The sequence below is a fragment of the Leucoraja erinacea genome, chromosome 33 (assembly GCF_028641065.1).
Source record: "Leucoraja erinacea ecotype New England chromosome 33, Leri_hhj_1, whole genome shotgun sequence".
Taxonomy (NCBI): domain Eukaryota; kingdom Metazoa; phylum Chordata; class Chondrichthyes; order Rajiformes; family Rajidae; genus Leucoraja; species Leucoraja erinaceus.
The window spans coordinates 20,423,627-20,441,433 of NC_073409.1; the positions used below are offsets into that span (position 1 = coordinate 20,423,627).

The following is a 17,807-nucleotide window of genomic DNA, read 5'->3' on the forward strand; positions in this document are numbered from 1 at the left end:
CCCCTCCCCTCCCGCCGTGGAGGTGCCCTCGCCGTTATTTTCAATCAGACCTTCCGGATCACAGAACTCACCCTCCCCCCAGTATCATTATTTGAATTCCTCGCTTTCAAAATCTTTCCTCCATTACAGTCATCCTCATTTACCGGCCACCTAAACCAAACCCCTCCTTCCTCTCCGATTTCACTGAACTCCTCACACTAGCCTCATCTCTCTCTCCACGTCTGCTGCTACTCGGTGACTTAAATATCCACATGGATTCCTCCACCTGCAAGCTCTCATCTGAATTCACCATTTTACTGGACAACTTCACTCTCACCCAACATGTCACCTTCCCCACCCATGATAAAGGACACATCCTCGACCTGGTCTGCTCCACAAATCAACTGGTACTCGACCTCCATCCATGCCTCTTTCCCCTCTCTGATCATAAACTCATACGGTTCACCATCCCTTCTCCCACCCCCCGCCCCCGTCTCCTCAGAGAAATCACCTTCCGTAATCTAAAATCCATCGATCCCCACCATCTCCCTGACCTGCTCCCCACCACTCTCCCCCTGGACTCAACCCCCATCTCACCTGATGATCTCACAAACCATCTCAACTTTACCTTGTCTACCTCCCTCAACACTCTGGCCCCCCTCAAAACAAAAATCGTAACTTTTAACACCTCTTCACCCTGGTACACACCTGCACTCCGTAAGTTGAAACAGACTGGCTGCCAACTTGAACGACTCAAAAAGAAATCATCTCTCACAGTCCACCATGAAGCTTACAAACTCCACCTCACTGCCTACAAAGACGCCCTCATTGCTGCCAAGTCTACCTACCTCTCCACCATCTTCACCGACCCCTGACAAAACCCCAGAACCCTCTTCTCCACAGTGGGCAACCTCGTCAAGCCTCGGACCAACACTCTCCCTACCTCTACTCCGGATCTCTGCAACTCATTCCTCCACTTTTTCGCTGATAAAATTAACATAATTTATCAATCTTTATCCCCTGTATCTGACCCCCCAGCATCTACTCCAGCACCTGCCAAGGCCCCTCTTCTCCCCATCTCTACTGACCTCCCGACCCCTCCTCCACACTGCCTCCTCTCCCAGTTTGACCCGGTCACCCCTCCTGAAATCTCCAAACTCATCAGCTCTTCCAAACCCACTACCTGCTCCCTTGACCCCCTCCCCACTCCCCTGGTGAAGTCCTGCCTCCCCGTCCTCTGTGATCCCCTACCTCACTAACCTCTTCAACTCCTAACTGTCCCAAGGAACTGTCCTCTCCACCTTCAAAACTGCTGCTATCACCCCAATTTTAAAGAAACCTGGTCTGGATCCCTCCTCTCTCAACAACCACCGCCCAATCTCAATCCTCCCCTTTCTTTCTAAAACCCTGGAGCGTATCTTCACCTCACAACTTCAATCCCATCTCCATGCCAATAACCTATTCGAACCCCTCCAATCTGGTTTTCGGCCCCTCCACAGCACAAAAACCACTCTCCTCTAAATCCTCAATGACCTCCTCACCTCTGCTGACACGGTTCCCTCAACATCCTCATCCTCCTCAACCTGAGTGCAGCCTTCGATACCGTGAGCCATAACATTCTGCTCACTAGACTCAAAGACCTCGGCATTGAAGGCTCTGCACTCAGCTGGCTCCGTTCCTACCTTTCCAACAGATCCCACTTCATCTCTCTCTATAACCACATCTCTGCTACAGCCACAGTCACTCAAGGCGTTCCCCAAAGGCTCCATATTCGGCCCCCCCCCTCTTCATCATCTACATCTGCCCCCTTGGTCAGATACTCCGCAACTTCAACCTGGACTTCCACTGTCACACCGATGACACCCAGATCTACCGCAGCACCAAATCCCCCCACAACCCTCCCCCCGCCCCCTCTCCCATATCAACTCCTGTTTGTCAGCTATAAAAAGCTGGATGCAACATAACTTCCTCAAACTCAACAGCGATAAAACAGAATTCCTCCTCATAGGCTCAAATCCACACTCAGCAAAATCAATAATCCCACTCTCACCATTGACGGCACCATTGTCTCCCCATCTCCCCAGGCCCGCAACCTTGGCGTGATCTTTGATTCCACCCTCTCCCTTGAGCCTCACATCCGCCATGTCATTAAAACCTCCTTCTTTCACCTCCGCAACATCGCCCAAATCAGACCCTCTCTCACACCCCTTGCTGCTGACTCATGAAGACTCATCCATGCCTTCATCTCCTCCCGACAGGACTACTGCAACTCACTTCTCCTTGGCATCAGCTCCAGCTACATCAACCGACTCCAACTGGTCCAGAACGCAGCCGCCCGACTTATCACCCACACCAAATCCTGGCACCACATCACTCCAGTCCTCAAACAACTTCACTGGCTTCCCATTTCCCACCGGATCACCTACAAAATCCTGGTCCTCACCTACAAAGCCCTCCACCATCTGGCCCCCCCATATCTCACTGACCTCCTCTCCCCCTACCAATCCTCCCGGTCCCTCAGATCCACATCAGCCGGTCTCCTCTCCATCCACAAATCCCCCTCACCGAGGAGGAGGAGCCATCTTGGGGAACGGCTGCTAACCAGCAGCCGTCCGCTTAATTCATTTTTTTCAGTTTTTAGTTAGTTTTGTTCGTCGTTTTTCCGGAGAAATGGACTTCTTATTGTGGGGGGAAGAAGGTAACCTTACTTCTAGGTCCCTACCTGGTCGGTGAGGCAGCTTTTTCTCTGGGCTGCCCGTCGACCCGTCCTCGTTGCCTATCAGCGGGCTTGGAGCGCCATTTCGTGGTGGGAACCGCCCAGCACCTCGGCTTCGTTGGTGGCACAGCGCTGGAGCACCATCGCGGAGCGGGCGATGCCTTGCCTGGGTCGCCGCGCTGGATCGACGTGCTGGAGCTCCGGTGAGCTGGACCGCCGAGAGCAACACCTCCGGGCTGCGCGTCTGCGGGCGGCGCCGACATTAACATCGGGAGCCTGGGAGCTCCAACTCGGTGCGTCCTTGTCGGCTTCGGAAGCCGACAATCCCCTGCTAGGAAGCGGCCGTTCCAGGTGGCCCAGCCGCTGTGAGGACTCACCCGATGCCGGGGCAAGACCACCCGGCTAGAACGGCCAGGAACATCGGGCCTCCGTTGAGGCAACAGCGGTGGCCTTAATAGGCCTGACTTTTGGGAGAACTGGGGTTGGGGACTGGACTTTTGTGCCTTCCCCCACAGTGGTAACCACTTAGGGGGGATGATTTTTCTGTGTGTAAAGTACTTTGTTAGTCTGTGTCCAAGATGGCTGCTATGAAGGGAGAGTGGACGCTAGCGCGCTTTAGCTGCCTCTGCTCTCTCTTCACATTGTGTTTTTATTTATTTTTATATTTTGTATCTTTAATAATTTGTGTGTTGATGATGTCCTTATTATTTATTTTTCTCCGACTATATATATTTTTTTCTCTTCTGTTTAATCTTTGTAAGGTGACCTTGAGATTTGAAAGGCGCCTGATAATAAAATTTATTACTATTATTATTATTAAATCCAATCTCTGCAGTTTTGGGGACAGAGCCTTCTCCAGGGCAGCTCCCAGGCTCTGGAACTCCCTTCCCCAACTGATCCGCAATTCTGAGTCCCTCACCATCTTCCAGTCCCGCCTCAAGACCCATCTCTTCACCTCTGCTTATCCTTAGCCTCACGTCCCCCTCCCTTTACATCTGTGCTTGAATTGTTGCTCATTTTTTGGTTTGTTTTGTTTTGTATTTGTTTTTGTTTTTGTTTCTTGCCTTGTAAAGCGACTTTGAGCTTGAAAAGCGCTATATAAAATCAATTAATTGTTATTATTATTAACTTTCATACTTGCGGTTATTTTTAGATACTGTTTGGGGGCGGGTACTTTGGTGTTGTATTTGTCCGCAAGTATTTACCTTACTCGCTGGCAAGTGAACAACGTGTGAGGGGGCTGGCGTTTTGTTTTCTTGTGGGGACTGGAAGCGGTCCAGTGTCCCAGGCTCCAGTGAAGGAGATTGTTTCACTGGCAATTCAGCAGCGGGTGAAGGCACTGCAGCTTCAGGTTCAAGTCCCATCGCAGTCACATCTTTCTGACATTCAGGTTACATCAAATTCACTGATACCCAAGGTATGTAAGTTGAAAACACTTCCAAATTCATTACCATCTCGGTGTTGTATCAATGCATGCTTTCTATTTATCATTTTGGCAATGAATAGCAATATTGAAATTTATTTTTATCTTGAACAAACTTGCCGAGAACTTATTTTGTTTCATGCAACATTTGTTCTCATGTTTTCCCTCGTATCTCGGTTCATCACCAATGGTTTTCATACTGGATATTAGCTAAACACATATATTTTGTATCCTCCATACACACACATTTCTACTCCCCAGATTTCACTCAATAGTCAATATTCCAAATCCATTATCCCATTCCCAGCCTATTTGACTGTTTTTGCTTTTACTTGCTTTAAACTGAAGCCCATGTTTTGGCTGAAGAAGTGTCTCGACCTGTTCCTCCTCTCCAGAGATCTTGCCTGGCCCGCTGCGATACTCCAGATTTTTGTGTCTATCCCATGTTCTGTTGTGGGCTTCGCATACACACTTGCGTTTGTTGCAATGTTCCCCTGATCTCTGATGAAGAATGAGAGCTGTTTTAACGGTCCCGATGTCCGCTGACAAGGGTAATGCTGTTGTAAACTAGCTTAATCGCTAAACCACTTCATCCTTCCGTGCTGAGGCCAGGCGCCTGCCCAGCTCTCACACCTAGGCATTGGCCATGACTCCACGGACTCAAGCAGACTCCAATTTTACAGTCCTCTAATCCCATACAACATGTTTCCTCGATATCCGCCCCATTGATGTCTCTTTTTCACACGTTACCCTTCCACCATTAGTTTTTTGCATATCTCCATTTCACCTATATTACTAAAACTCTGACCTTAACCACTTCCTGGTTTTCTGTTTCATGTGAGTTTTTAGCCATCTTACTCGGAGTCCCCCTCCCTGCATAGGACAAGAGGATTTTTCCCATCGATGAAAAGTAAAAGAGTTATTAATGTGTAAAAAATGCTGAGATTCTCTCTGCTGCGCCTGCTGGTGGGAGGGGAGAGGGACTATAAAACCCGGAAGTGTTGTACCTCGGTCAGTCTCTGCAAGATGGAGGAAGCGAGAGGGTCACGTCATGCCTCTCTGAGCTGTGAATAACACTGAACACATGTCTACTCAACTGTGTGCCTTTAATGTGGTTTGAAAATGAAAATGTGGTTGCTTTGAAATGCTGCACTGGAAATGGTTGTTGCTGGAGGTTGCTTTAAAATGCTGCACTGGAAATGGTTTACAATTTGCCTATAAACCTGTACGTCTTTGGACTGTGGGAGGAAACCGGATCTCCCGGGGAAAGCTCACGCTGGTCACGAGGAGAACGTACAAACTCCGTGCAGACAGCACCCACAGACAGGATTGAACCTGGGTCCCTGGCACTGTAATCAGCAGCTCCACTGCTGTACCACCGTGCTGTACCGTATACAGGGATTTCCCGGGTTATGTAAGTGTTGGTCTAAAATACTCAGACTGCTCGGTTTGTAAACTGCCCATTTTTTGTGTTGTCTGCAAACTTACTAATCAACCCACCAAATTATTTAATAACTCAAATCATTTATATACCCAAATCATTTATATATTCACAAACAGTAAAGGTTCCAGCAATGATCCCTGTGGACCAGTGCCCTGGTCAAAACAAAAACTCATCCACCACTACTCTCTACTGCCAAGCAACATAGAAACATAGAAACATAGAAATTAGGTGCAGGAGTAGGCCATTCGGCCCTTCGAGCCTGCACCGCCATTCAATATGATCATGGCTGATCATCCAACTCAGTATCCCGTACCTGCCTTCTCTCCATACCCTCTGATCCCCTTGGCCACAAGGGCCACATCTAACTCCCTCTTAAATATAGACAATGAACTGGCCTCAACTACCCTCTGTGGCAGAGAGTTCCAGAGATTCACCACTCTCTGTGAGAAAAAAGTTCTCTTCATCTCGGTTTTAAAGGATTTCCCCCTTATCCTTAAGCTGTGACCCCTTGTGCTGGACTTCCCCAACATCGGGAACAATCTTCCTGCATCTAGCCTGTCCAACCCCTTAAGAATTTTGTAAGTTTCTATAAGATCCCCTCTCAATCTCCTAAATTCTAGAGAGTATAAACCAAGTCTATCCAGTCTTTCTTCATAAGACAGTCCTGACATCCCAGGAATCAGTCTGGTGAACCTTCTCTGCACTCCCTCTATGGCAATAATGTCCTTCCTCAGATTTGGAGACCAAAACTGCACGCAATACTCCAGGTATGGTCTCACCAAGACCCTGTACAACTGCAGTGGAACCTCCCTGCTCCTATACTCAAATCCTCTTGCTATGAAAGCCAACATACCATTCGCTTTCTTTACTGCCTGCTGCACCTGCATGCCTACCTTCAATGACTGGTGTCCCATGACACCCAGGTCTCGCTGCATCTCCCCCTTTCCCAATCGGCCACCATTTAGATAATAGTCTGCTTTCCCGTTTTTGCCACCAAAATGGATAACCTCACATTTATCCACATTATACTGCATCTGCCAAACATTTGCCCACTCACCCAGCCTATCCAAGTCACCTTGCAGTCTCCTAGCATCCTCCTCACACCTAACACTGCCCCCCAGCTTCGTGTCATCCGCAAACTTGGAGATGTAAACGTTTGAATGTAAAGCCCATACAATCTCTGGATTGTTATTAAATCCACCTGGTTCATTGATATTTTTATTAAGGAAATGTAAAAATCGCTTCATCAGTTTGTATTCCTGGAAGTCTAGGGTAACAGAGTCAGGAGGTTAAACTTTGTGTTGACTCCGAGGCAACAAGTAAACTGAATTTGTCCTTGATAAAAAAAATATTGCCAACCAAAAATGTTATGCAGCTCGGAATGAAAACTAGACGTAGCAAAGCAAACATTACACAACCAAAGCTCTTCTGAGACCTTGTCCCCATCAACTGTAAATCTTTGATAATTTTGATTGTAATCTCAGCGACATTGGAAAGGAAATTTCCATCGAGATTGTATTTCGCAAATGAACTTTTGTACTTGCGGTTATTTTTTTGACACATTTTGGGGGCGGGTCCGTTGGTGTTGTATTTGTCCGTAAGTATTTTCCTGTGTTACTCGTGGGCAAGTGAGCTAGATGTGAGGGGGCCGGAGTTTTGTTTTCTTGTGGGGACTGGAAGCGGTCGCAGAGTTCCAGGCTCCAGTGAAGGAGATTGTTTCACTGGTAATTCAGCAGCGGGTGAAGGCACTGCAGCCGCGGGTTCAAGTCCCATCGCAGTCACATCTTTCTGACATTCAGGTTACATCGAATTCACTGATACCCAAGGTATGTCAATTGAAAACATTTCCAAATTCTCCACCATCTCTGTGTTGTATCAATGCATGCTTTCTATTTACAGTTTCGACAACGAATAGCTATATTGAAAATTATTTTTTCCTTTAACAAACTTGCCAAGAGCTTATTTTGTTTCATGCAACATTTGTTCTCATGTTTTCCCTCGTATCTCGGTTCATCACCAATGGTTTTTCATACTGGATATTATCTAACCACATATATTTTGTATCCTCCATACACACACATTTCTACTCCCCAGATTTCACTCAATAGTCAATATTCCAAATTCAATATTCCATTCCCGGCCCATTTGATTGCTTTTGCTTGTACTTGCTTTAAACTGAAGCCCATGTTTTCTCTGAAGAAGTGTCTCGACCCGTTCCTTCTCTCCAGAGATCTTGCCTGGCCCGCTGAGATACTCCAGCTTTTTGTGTCTATCCCATGTTTTGTTGTGGGCTTCGCATACACACTTGCGTTTGTTGCAGTGTTCACCTGATCTCTGAGGAAGAATGAGAGCTGTTTTAATGATCCCGATGTTCGCTGACAAGGGTAATGCTGTTGTAAACTAGCTTAATCGCTAAACCACTTCATCCTACCGTGCTGAGGCCAGGCGCAGGCTCTTACATTTCACTAATCCCATACAATTTGTTTCCTTCATATCCGTCCCCTTTGATTTATCGTTTTCACACCTTACCGTTCTGTCGTTACAATAGACAATAGGTGCAGGAGTAGGCCATTCGGCCCTTCGAGCCAACATCCAGAGAACCTGCTTCCACCGCCCTCTGAGGCAGATAATTCCACACACTCACCTCTCTGTGAGAAAAAGTGTTTCCTCATCTCCATTCTAAATTGCTTACCCCTTATATTTAAACTGCGCCCCTGGTTCTGGACACCCCCAACATCGGGAACATGTTTCCTGCCTCCAGCGTGTCTGAACCCTTAACAATCTTATATATTTCAATAAGATCTCCTCTCATCCTTATAAACTCCAGAGTGTACAAGCCCAGCTGCTTCATTTTCTCAGCATATGGCAGTCCTGCCATCCTGGGAATTAACCTTGTAAACCAATGCTGCACAGGTGTGGTCTCACTAGGGCTCTGTGCAACTGCAGAAGGACCTCTTTGCTCCTATAATCGACGCCTCTTGTGATAAAGGCCAACGTGCCATTCGCTTTCTTCACTGCCTGCTGTACCTGCATGCTTCCATTCACAGACTGAAGAACAAGGACAGCCAGATCCCGTTGTACTTCCCTTTTTCCCAACTTGACACCATTTAGATAGTAATCTGCCTTCCTGTTTTTGCTACCAAAGTGGATAACCTCACATTTATCCACATTAAACGTCATCTGCCATGCAACTGCCCACTCCCCTAACCTGTCCAAGTCACCCTGCATTCTCATAGCATCCTCCTCACAGTTCACACTGCCACCCAGCTTTGTGTCATCTGCAAATTTGCTCATGTTACTTTGAATCCCTTCATCCAAATCATTGATGTATATTGTAAGTAGCTGCGGTCCCAACACCGAGTTTTGCGGTACCCCACTAGTCACTGCCTGCCATTCTGAAAGGGACCCGTTAATCCCCACTCTGTTTCCTGTCTGCCAATCATTTTTCTATCCATGTCAGCACTCCACCCCGAATACCATGTGCCCTAATTTTTCCACTAATCTGCTATGTGGGACCTTATCAAATGCTTTCTGAAAGTCCAGGTACACTACATCCACTGGCTCTCCCTTGTTCATTTTCCTAGTTAAATCTTCAAAAAATTTCAGAAGATTAGTCAAGCATGATTTCCCCTTCATAAATCCATGCTAACTCGGACCAATCCTGTTACTGCTATTCAAATGTGCGGCTATTTCGTCTTTTATAATTGACTCCAGCATCTTCCCCACCACCGATGTCAGGCTAACTGGTCTATAATTCCCTGTTTTCTCTCTCCCGCCCTTCTTAAATAGTGGGATAACATTAGCTACTCTCCTATCTACAGGAACTGATCCTGAGTCTATAGAACATTGGAAAATTATCACCAATGCATCCACGATTTCTAGAGCCACTTCCTTAAGTACCCTGGGGCGCAGACCATCAGGCCCTGGGGATTTATCAGTCTTCGGTCCCATCAGTCTACCCAACACCATTTCCTGCCTAATGTGGATTTTCTTCAGTTCCTCTGTCACTCCAGCTCCTCTGGCCACTACTATATCAGGAAGATTGTGTCCTCCTTTGTGAAGAAGGATCCAAAGTATCTGTTCAACTCGTCCGCCATGTCATTGATCCCCATAATAAATTCACCCTTTTCGGTCTTCAAGGGTTCAACTTTGGTCTAAACTAGTTTTTTTTTCTCTTCACATACCTAAAGAATCTTTTACTATCCTCCTTTATATTCTTGGCTAGCTTACCTTCGTACCTCATCTTTTCTCCCCGTATTGTGGTTTTGGTTATCTTCTGTTGCTCTTTAAAGTTACCCAATCCGCTGGCTTCCTGCTCATCTTTGCTATGTTGTACTTCTTCTGTTTTATTTTTATACTGTCCTTGACTTCCTTTGTCAGCCACGGTCGCCTCTTACTCCCCGTGGAATCTTTCCTCCTCCTAAGAATGAACTGATCCTGCACCTTCTGTATTGTTCTGAGAAACACCTGCCATTTTTGTTCCACTGTCATGCGTGCTAGCGTATCTTTCCAGTCAAATTTGGCCAGCTCCGCCCTCATGCCCCATAGTCCCCTTTATTCAACTGTAACACTGACACCTCCGAGCTACCCTTCTCCATCTCCTCTTTTTTGCATATCTCTATTTCATTTGTTCTACATCTCTCTACATCACCATCTATATCTCATGTCTCCCTCTCCCCTCTCAGTCTGAAGAAGGGTCTCGACCCAGAAACGTTACCCATTCCATCTCTCCAGAGATGCTGCCTGTCCCGCTGTGTTACACCAGCATTTTGTGTCTGTGTTCATCCGATAATCCACAAACAGGACAGACCTGGCAGACCCATTGTTTTTGCCTGCACCAGCCCCATAAACCTCATCTCCAAATTCCACAATTCAGGGGCAGCACGGTGGCGCAGCACTAGAGGCCTGGGTTTGATGCTGACTACAGGTGCTGTCTGTACGGAGTTTGTACGTTCTCCCCGTGACTACCAAACTCTTAAGAGATGTGTAGGTTTGTAGGTTAATTGGCATCTGTAAAATGTGAATTGTGCAAAGTGATCACTGGTCAGCGCAGCCTCGGTGGACTGATGGACCTGTTTCCACGCTGTCTCTCAAAAGTTTAAAATCCTTTTGCACTCTCAAGGGGTCCAGCTACACCTGTTATGTGTGTTGGTTTTGTCAAACAGTCCGTGAACCAAGCGTACACTGGCACCATCCGTCCCAACTGTTTCTCCACATTGACGACAGCTGCCTGCACCACCCGTGCCAAACTCTTTCATTTCATCAAAATCACCACGAGGGGGACACAGTATCCACTGACGTCTACAACATACCCACTAACCCCCACAATTAACGAGATTACACCCTTGAGATACAGCACGAAAATAGTCCCTTCGGCCCATTGAGTCCACCCTGACCATCGATGACTCATTCACGCTTGTTCTGTATTATCACAATTTCCGATCCACTCTCTGCAGACTAGAGGCAATATAGATACGCCAATTAACCTACAAATCCGCATGTCTTTCGGATGAGGGAAGAACCCGGTAGTGGACTAAGTCAGCAGGTCAAGGACCATCGCTGGTGAATGGAAACAGTTAATGTTTCGGGAGTCAAGAGGGCGGCGGCAGGAGAATGGGGTTGAGAGGGCAAGATAGATAAGCCATGATTGAATGGCAGAGTAGACTTGATGTGCTGAGGTACTCCAGTATTTTGTTTTCCTTTTTGCCAATGTTTGTCACTTACCAACATTTCTAGTCAATTCTACCACAGGATCAGTGTGATCATCTTTCCTCAACATGGGTGGTCTTGGATGGAGAAGCAGATCAAATGTCACATTTGTTCTCGGTATCATCTTCGCCCTGTCTTGTCCAATTACCCAAGCAGCTAGAATATTGGTCGTGCCTGTTGATGGAAGTCATTGGATCAATATGAAAATTCTATTGGAAGAGCTGAACCTTCGTGGCCACAACATGACTATGCTTTGTTACTCCGCAAACTGGTACAAAGAGAGACCCGATCTGTATCAAACCATCATAGTTCAAGCACAAAAAAACATTGAAGCACCTTCAAGGAAAGAAACGATGGAATTTGTTTTGGTAATGTCGCTGGACAGGTTACAGAATAGTCACACACTATGGGGCAACATAATGTTACAAATTTTAATGGTTACATTTACGTACAATGTACAGAGAATTTATCAAAATTTCAACATGGCGATTTTTGAAAACAAAACCTTGTTGAATCAATTTGAAAATGCAAACTTTGACTTAATACTCACAGATCCTATATTTGGTACCGGGCCAATGCTTGCGTATTATTTAAAAGTGCCGCTGGTGTACAACGTTCGATGGCAGATGAATGGGGAAGCCCATTTTCTCACTGCCCCGTCACCACTTTCCTACGTCCCACTTCCTGGCTCACTTCTCACAGACAAAATGGATTTTCTCCAAAGAACTGAAAATATAATTCACAGTGTAGTTCAACACTTGCTTTCAGAATTTTTGATATTCCCACTTTACAATGAAATCTGCCATCGGTATCTGGGACCAGACACAGACTTCAAGTCGATTCTCCTCAGAGCTGATGTGTGGCTGATGAGGGTGGATTTTGTGTTTGAATTCCCAAGACCCACCATGCCAAACATCGTGTACATCGGAGGCTTCCAGTGTAAACCAGCACGGCCTCTGGCAGCAGAGTTTGAGGAGTTTGTCCAAAGCTCAGGTAAACATGGACTTGTTGTAATGTCATTGGGGACCTTTGTCAACTCTTTACCAATGGAGATTACAATGAAAATAGCAGAAGCTTTATCTCAAATCCCCCAGAAGGTTATCTGGAGATATGATGGTGAGACCCCTCCCAATATAGGGAATAATACACTGCTGGCAAAATTGATCCCTCAGAACGACCTGCTGGGTCACCCCAACACACGAGCCTTTGTTTCACACGGAGGCGCCAATGGGATTTATGAAGCCATCTACCATGGGGTGCCAGTGATCGGCATGCCTCTGCTTTTTGACCAGTTTGACAATTTACTCAAGCTCGAAGCCCGAGGAGCAGCAAAAGTGATCAATGTTGCAACCGTGCATTCTACAGATCTGTTGCAGGCACTGAACGAGGTGATAAACGACGCATCTTATGGGGACAACATGAAGAGACTCTCCGCTCTCCATCGGGACCAGCCAGAGTCGCCAATGGAGAGAGCCGTTTTCTGGGTTGAGTACGTTGCCCGACACAAAGGAGCGGGGCATTTGCGCTCAGAATCTCACCGACTCCCCTGGTACGCTTACTATTGTGTAGATGTGATGATCTTTCTGTTGTCTGTGTTACTCCTGCTCACTGTGTTGGTGGTTGGAACACTGAAGAAACTTTGTTGTATTGCACTGAAGAAAAAGCAAAAGACGGAGTGATTTATTTTTCCCTTGGTATATTTTGTTCTTTCAAATTAATCATATAAAGTTTTTCATGCCTTTGATCCACGGAGTCTCCTTTCCTCAAGACATTGATTCAACATATGCTAATAAAAGCCAGAAAGGTGAGTGAAATAATAACCTTTGTGCATTGATATGCAGATGAAAAGTGTAAACAGCTGAACCTCATTTTCCTGAAGGCTTAAATTTACTGACAGTTATTCACAATGAAGTTTCCTTTGGTTATCTGGGCACAAACCTTTATGATTCACTGACAGAGTGGACCTTTACTGCACTATTCCCTCTTCCAATCAACCATGACAACTCTCACTCTCAATCTGTCAGCATGTTTGCCTTCGTTCCAGTGCCCCATTATTGTCGTACAATATCATAGTGAGCCTCCTTTACACTTTAGAGATACAATGTAGAAACAGACCCTTCGGCCCATTCAGTCTGCGCCGACCAGCGATCACTCCACACACTAGATAGACACAAAATGCTGGAGTAACTCAGCGGGTCAGGCAGCATCACTGGAGAAAAAGACAGTGCACGCTCTGTCGCACCTCTGAACAAAACTGAACTACCCACTGTCCAATCATTTGCAAATCCACTCACTGCCCCCCCCCCCCCCCCCCCTCAACTGCAACACCCCCTCCCCACTCACCACACGCACTGTTAACCGGGACAACCTCAGATCTCTCCAGCCTGCCCCCATCCCACCACCCTCTCACCATGCCAACTCTGCCCTCCTCAACAGCCGATCGCTCAACAATAAAGCCCCGGCCCTCCATGAACTAATCCTTGACAACACTCTGGACTTCCTTCTGCTCACTGAAACCTGGCAACAACCAAATGACTTCTTCTCTCTCAACCAAGCATCCCCCCTGGTTTTAACTACATCTCCAAACCCCTCCCCTCCCGCCGTGGAGGTGCCCTCGCCGTTATTTTCAATCAGACCTTCCGGATCACAGAACTCACCCTCCCCCCAGTATCATTATTTGAATTCCTCGCTTTCAAAACTCTTTCCTCCATTACAGTCATCCTCATTTACCTGCCACCTAAACCAAACCCCTCCTTCCTCTCCGATTTCACTGAACTCCTCACACTAGCCTCATCTCTCTCTCCACGTCTGCTGCTACTCGGTGACTTAAATATCCACATGGGTTCCTCCACCTGCAAGCTCTCATCTGAATTCACCATTTTACTGGACAACTTCACTCTCACCCAACATGACACCTTCCCCACCCATGATAAAGGACACATCCTCGACCTGGTCTGCTCCACAAATCAACTGGTGCTCGACCTCCATCCATGCCTCTTTCCCCTCTCTGATCATAAACTCATACGGTTCACCATCCCTTCTCCCACCCCCCGCTCCCGCCTCCTCAGAGAAATCACCTTCCGTAATCTAAAATCCATCGATCCCCACCATCTCCCTGACCTGCTCCCCACCACTCTCCCCCTGGACTCAACCCCCATCTCACCTGATGATCTCACAAACCATCTCAACTTTACCTTGTCTACCTCCCTCAACACTCTGGCCCCCCTCAAAACAAAAATCGTAACTTTTAACACCTCTTCACCCTGGTACACACCTGCACTCCGTAAGTTGAAACAGACTGGCTGCCAACTTGAACGACTCACAAAGAAATCATCTCTCACAGTCCACCATGAAGCTTACAAATTCCACTTCACTGCCTACAAAGACGCCCTCATTGCTGCCAAATCTACCTACCTCTCCACCATCTTCACCGACCCCTGACAAAACCCCAGAACCCTCTTCTCCACAGTGGGCAACCTCCTCAAGCCTCGGACCAACACTCTCCCTACCTCTACTCCGGATCTCTGCAACTCATTCCTCCACTTTTTCGCTGATAAAATTAACATAATTCATCAATCTTTATCCCCTGTATCTGACCCCCAGCATCTACTCCAGCACCTGCCAAGGCCCCTCTTCTCCCCATCTCTACTGACCTCCCGACCCCTCCTCCACACTGCCTCCTCTCCCAGTTTAACCCGGTCACCCCTCCTGAAATCGCCAAACTCATCAGCTCTTCCAAACCCACTACCTGCTCCCTTGACCCCCTCCCCACTCCCCTAGTGAAGTCCTGCCTCCCCGTCCTCTGCCCCTACCACACTAACCTCTTCAACTCCTAACTGTCCCAAGGAACTGTCCCCTCCGCCTTCAAAACTGCTGCTGTCCCCCCAATTTTAAAGAAACCTGGTCTGGATCCCTCCTCTCTCAACAACTACCGCCCAATCTCAAACCTCCCCTTTCTTTCTAAAACCCTGGAGCGTATCGTCACATCACAACTTCAATCCCATCTCCATGCCAATAACCTATTCGAACCCCTCCAATCTGGTTTTCGCCCCCTCCACCGCACAGAAACCGCTCTCCTCTAAGTCCTCAACGACCTCCTCACCTCTGCTGACACCGGTTGCCTTAACATCCTCATCCTCCTCAAACTCAACCGCGATAAAACATAATTCCTCCTCATAGGCTCCAAATCCATACTCAGCAAAATCAATAATCCCACTCTCACCATCGACGGCACCATTGTCTCCCCATCTCCCCAGGCCCGCAACCTTGGCGTGATCTTTGATTCCACCCTCTCCCTTTTTTTTTTTTTTTTTTTTTGTTTATTTTATTAGAAGTTAATACAGCACAAAACAGTACAGTGGCACCTAATTTTAGGTCCCAACTATGTAATACCGTAATCCATTCTATGTACAACTTCTAGTTTTATGTTATAAGAAGGAAGTAAGCAGAACAAGAAAAAGAAAACAATAGAAAGGGGAAAAAGTGGAAAAATAGATGGTAGAGAGTAGAAAAACGTGAAGTGGGTATATAAAAAATAAAAAAAGGAAGAGAGAAAGTGGAAAGTAGAAATAGAAGAGAAGGCCCCTTAAAAGAGAATTTTTCAGATCTGTATTCTGAAATGTAGCTCTATCCGCGTCATGAACTGAAATCAGCAATCCTTACGGCACCGCTGCGTCACATGATTCCAAAAAGTCGATGAAAGGAGACCAACTCTTTAAGAATTGGTCATATTTATCTATTAGTCGGATTCTCATTTCTTCAAGGCGTGCTATGTCCATCATATTCCTAATCCACATTTTAACAGTTGGTGTGGTTGTATTTTTCCAAAATTTAAGTATCAATTTCTTTCCGATTATTAACCCATAATTAAAAAAAACATTTTGATCTTTATTTAAATTGGTATCTTCTCCTATTATTCCAAATATAATCCATTCCGTTTTGGGTTCTATTCTTGACTTGAAAATCTTTGTAAATATATCAAATATATCACTCCAAAATTTATTCAACTTTGTACATCCAACAAATGAGTGTGTTATATTAGCGTTTTGAAACAAACATTTATCGCATCCGGGAGAGACGTTTGGATAAAATTTATTCAACCTCGTTTTTGAATAATATAGTCTATGTAATAATTTGAATTGAATTAAATTATGTCTTGCATTAATAGAACAGTTATGTGTATTCATCAAATACTTTTCCCATCTATCCTTCGAGATCTTTATCATTAGCTCTTGTTCCCAATCTTCCCTTAATGCTTCTGTTGAGGGTGATTCTCTATTTAATATATTATTATAAAAGTATGATATTAATTTTTGTGAATCAGCCTTAATATTCATTGCTTCTTCTAAAGGATCTAAAAATATAGTTTGAAATCTATGTGTATATTTCTTCATAAAGTCACATACCTGTATATATTTAAAATATTGATTATCCTTCAATTTAAATTTTAATTTTAATTGTTGAAATGATAACAGTTTGCCCACTTCATACATGTCCCCTACTTTCCTAATCCCCAGTCTATCCCATTGTTGATATGTGTTGTCGATGAGAGAAGGTTTGAATGCGGGGTTGTTCAATAGTGGGGTTAGTACTGATAAATTATTTAATTTCAAGGATACTTTTATTTGTTTCCAAATTCTTATTATATTGTGAATAATTGGGTTCTTCTTATATATTATACTATTCAATTTTATCGGTGAGAGCAGGATCGTTCCTATATCGTGCGGATAGCACTCCTCTTTCTCCATTCTTATCCACTCCAACTGCTGAGTGGAACTATCCAGCCAGTATATTATGTTCTTAATATGCACTGCCCAGTAGTAATATATAAAGTTAGGTAATGATAAACCCCCAACTTCTTTAGATTTGCACAAATGCTTTCGTTGAATTCTATGTGTTCTGTAGTCCCATATAAAATTAGTGATAGTGGAATCTAATTTTTTGAAAAAATATTTTGGAATATATATTGGGATCGCTTGAAACAAATATATTAATTGTGGTAAGAAAGTCATTTTTATAGCGTTAATTCTACCTATCAATGAGAGTGGAAGCGTTTTCCAAAATTTAATCGTATCATTCAGTTTATTTAATAGTGGTATAAAATTGGCACTAAATAATGATTTGTGTCTTCTCGTAATTTGAATACCCAGGTACTTGAATTTTTCTGTTGCAATTTTGAAGGGGAATTTTAGTAAGTGTCTCGAATCCTGTGGTTTTAAAGACATAATTTCGCTTTTATTCCAATTTATTCTATATCCTGAAAAAGAGCCGAATTCCTCAATTAGTGTTAATAAGGTGGGTATACTCGTTTGTGTATTAGTAATATATAAAAGGATATCATCAGCGTATAATGAAATTTTATTCTTTGAGTCCTTGCTGTTATATCCGTGAATATTCGGGTGATTTCTAATCCTTTCGGCCAGCGGTTCTATCATAAGGGCAAATAGCAATGGTGATAAGGCACACCCTTGCCTATTACCCCTTGATAAGTAAAATTTTGGAGATAGCGTATTGTTAGTTAATATTCTTGCCGTAGG

The 17,807-nt window shown here is 45.2% G+C and overlaps 1 protein-coding gene across 1 annotated transcript; it reads left to right on the forward strand.

Annotated features, from left to right (window-relative positions):
• Positions 1 to 3,372: 3,372 nt before the first annotated feature.
• Positions 3,373 to 13,479, forward strand: LOC129712804 (UDP-glucuronosyltransferase 2C1-like). The gene is made up of 2 exons (XM_055661540.1): positions 3,373 to 7,388; positions 11,314 to 13,479. The coding sequence occupies exon 2, from the start codon at positions 11,340 to 11,342 to the stop codon at positions 12,948 to 12,950; it is 1,611 nt and encodes a 536-aa protein (XP_055517515.1). The 5' UTR covers positions 3,373 to 7,388; positions 11,314 to 11,339; the 3' UTR covers positions 12,951 to 13,479.
• The last annotated feature ends 4,328 nt before the right edge of the window (positions 13,480 to 17,807 follow it).

What these genes read in the sequence shown, in the direction of transcription:
- LOC129712804 (XM_055661540.1), top strand. Translation starts at nt 11,340, where the DNA reads ATGGGTGGTCTTGGATGGAGAAGCAGATCAAATGTCACATTTGTTCTC.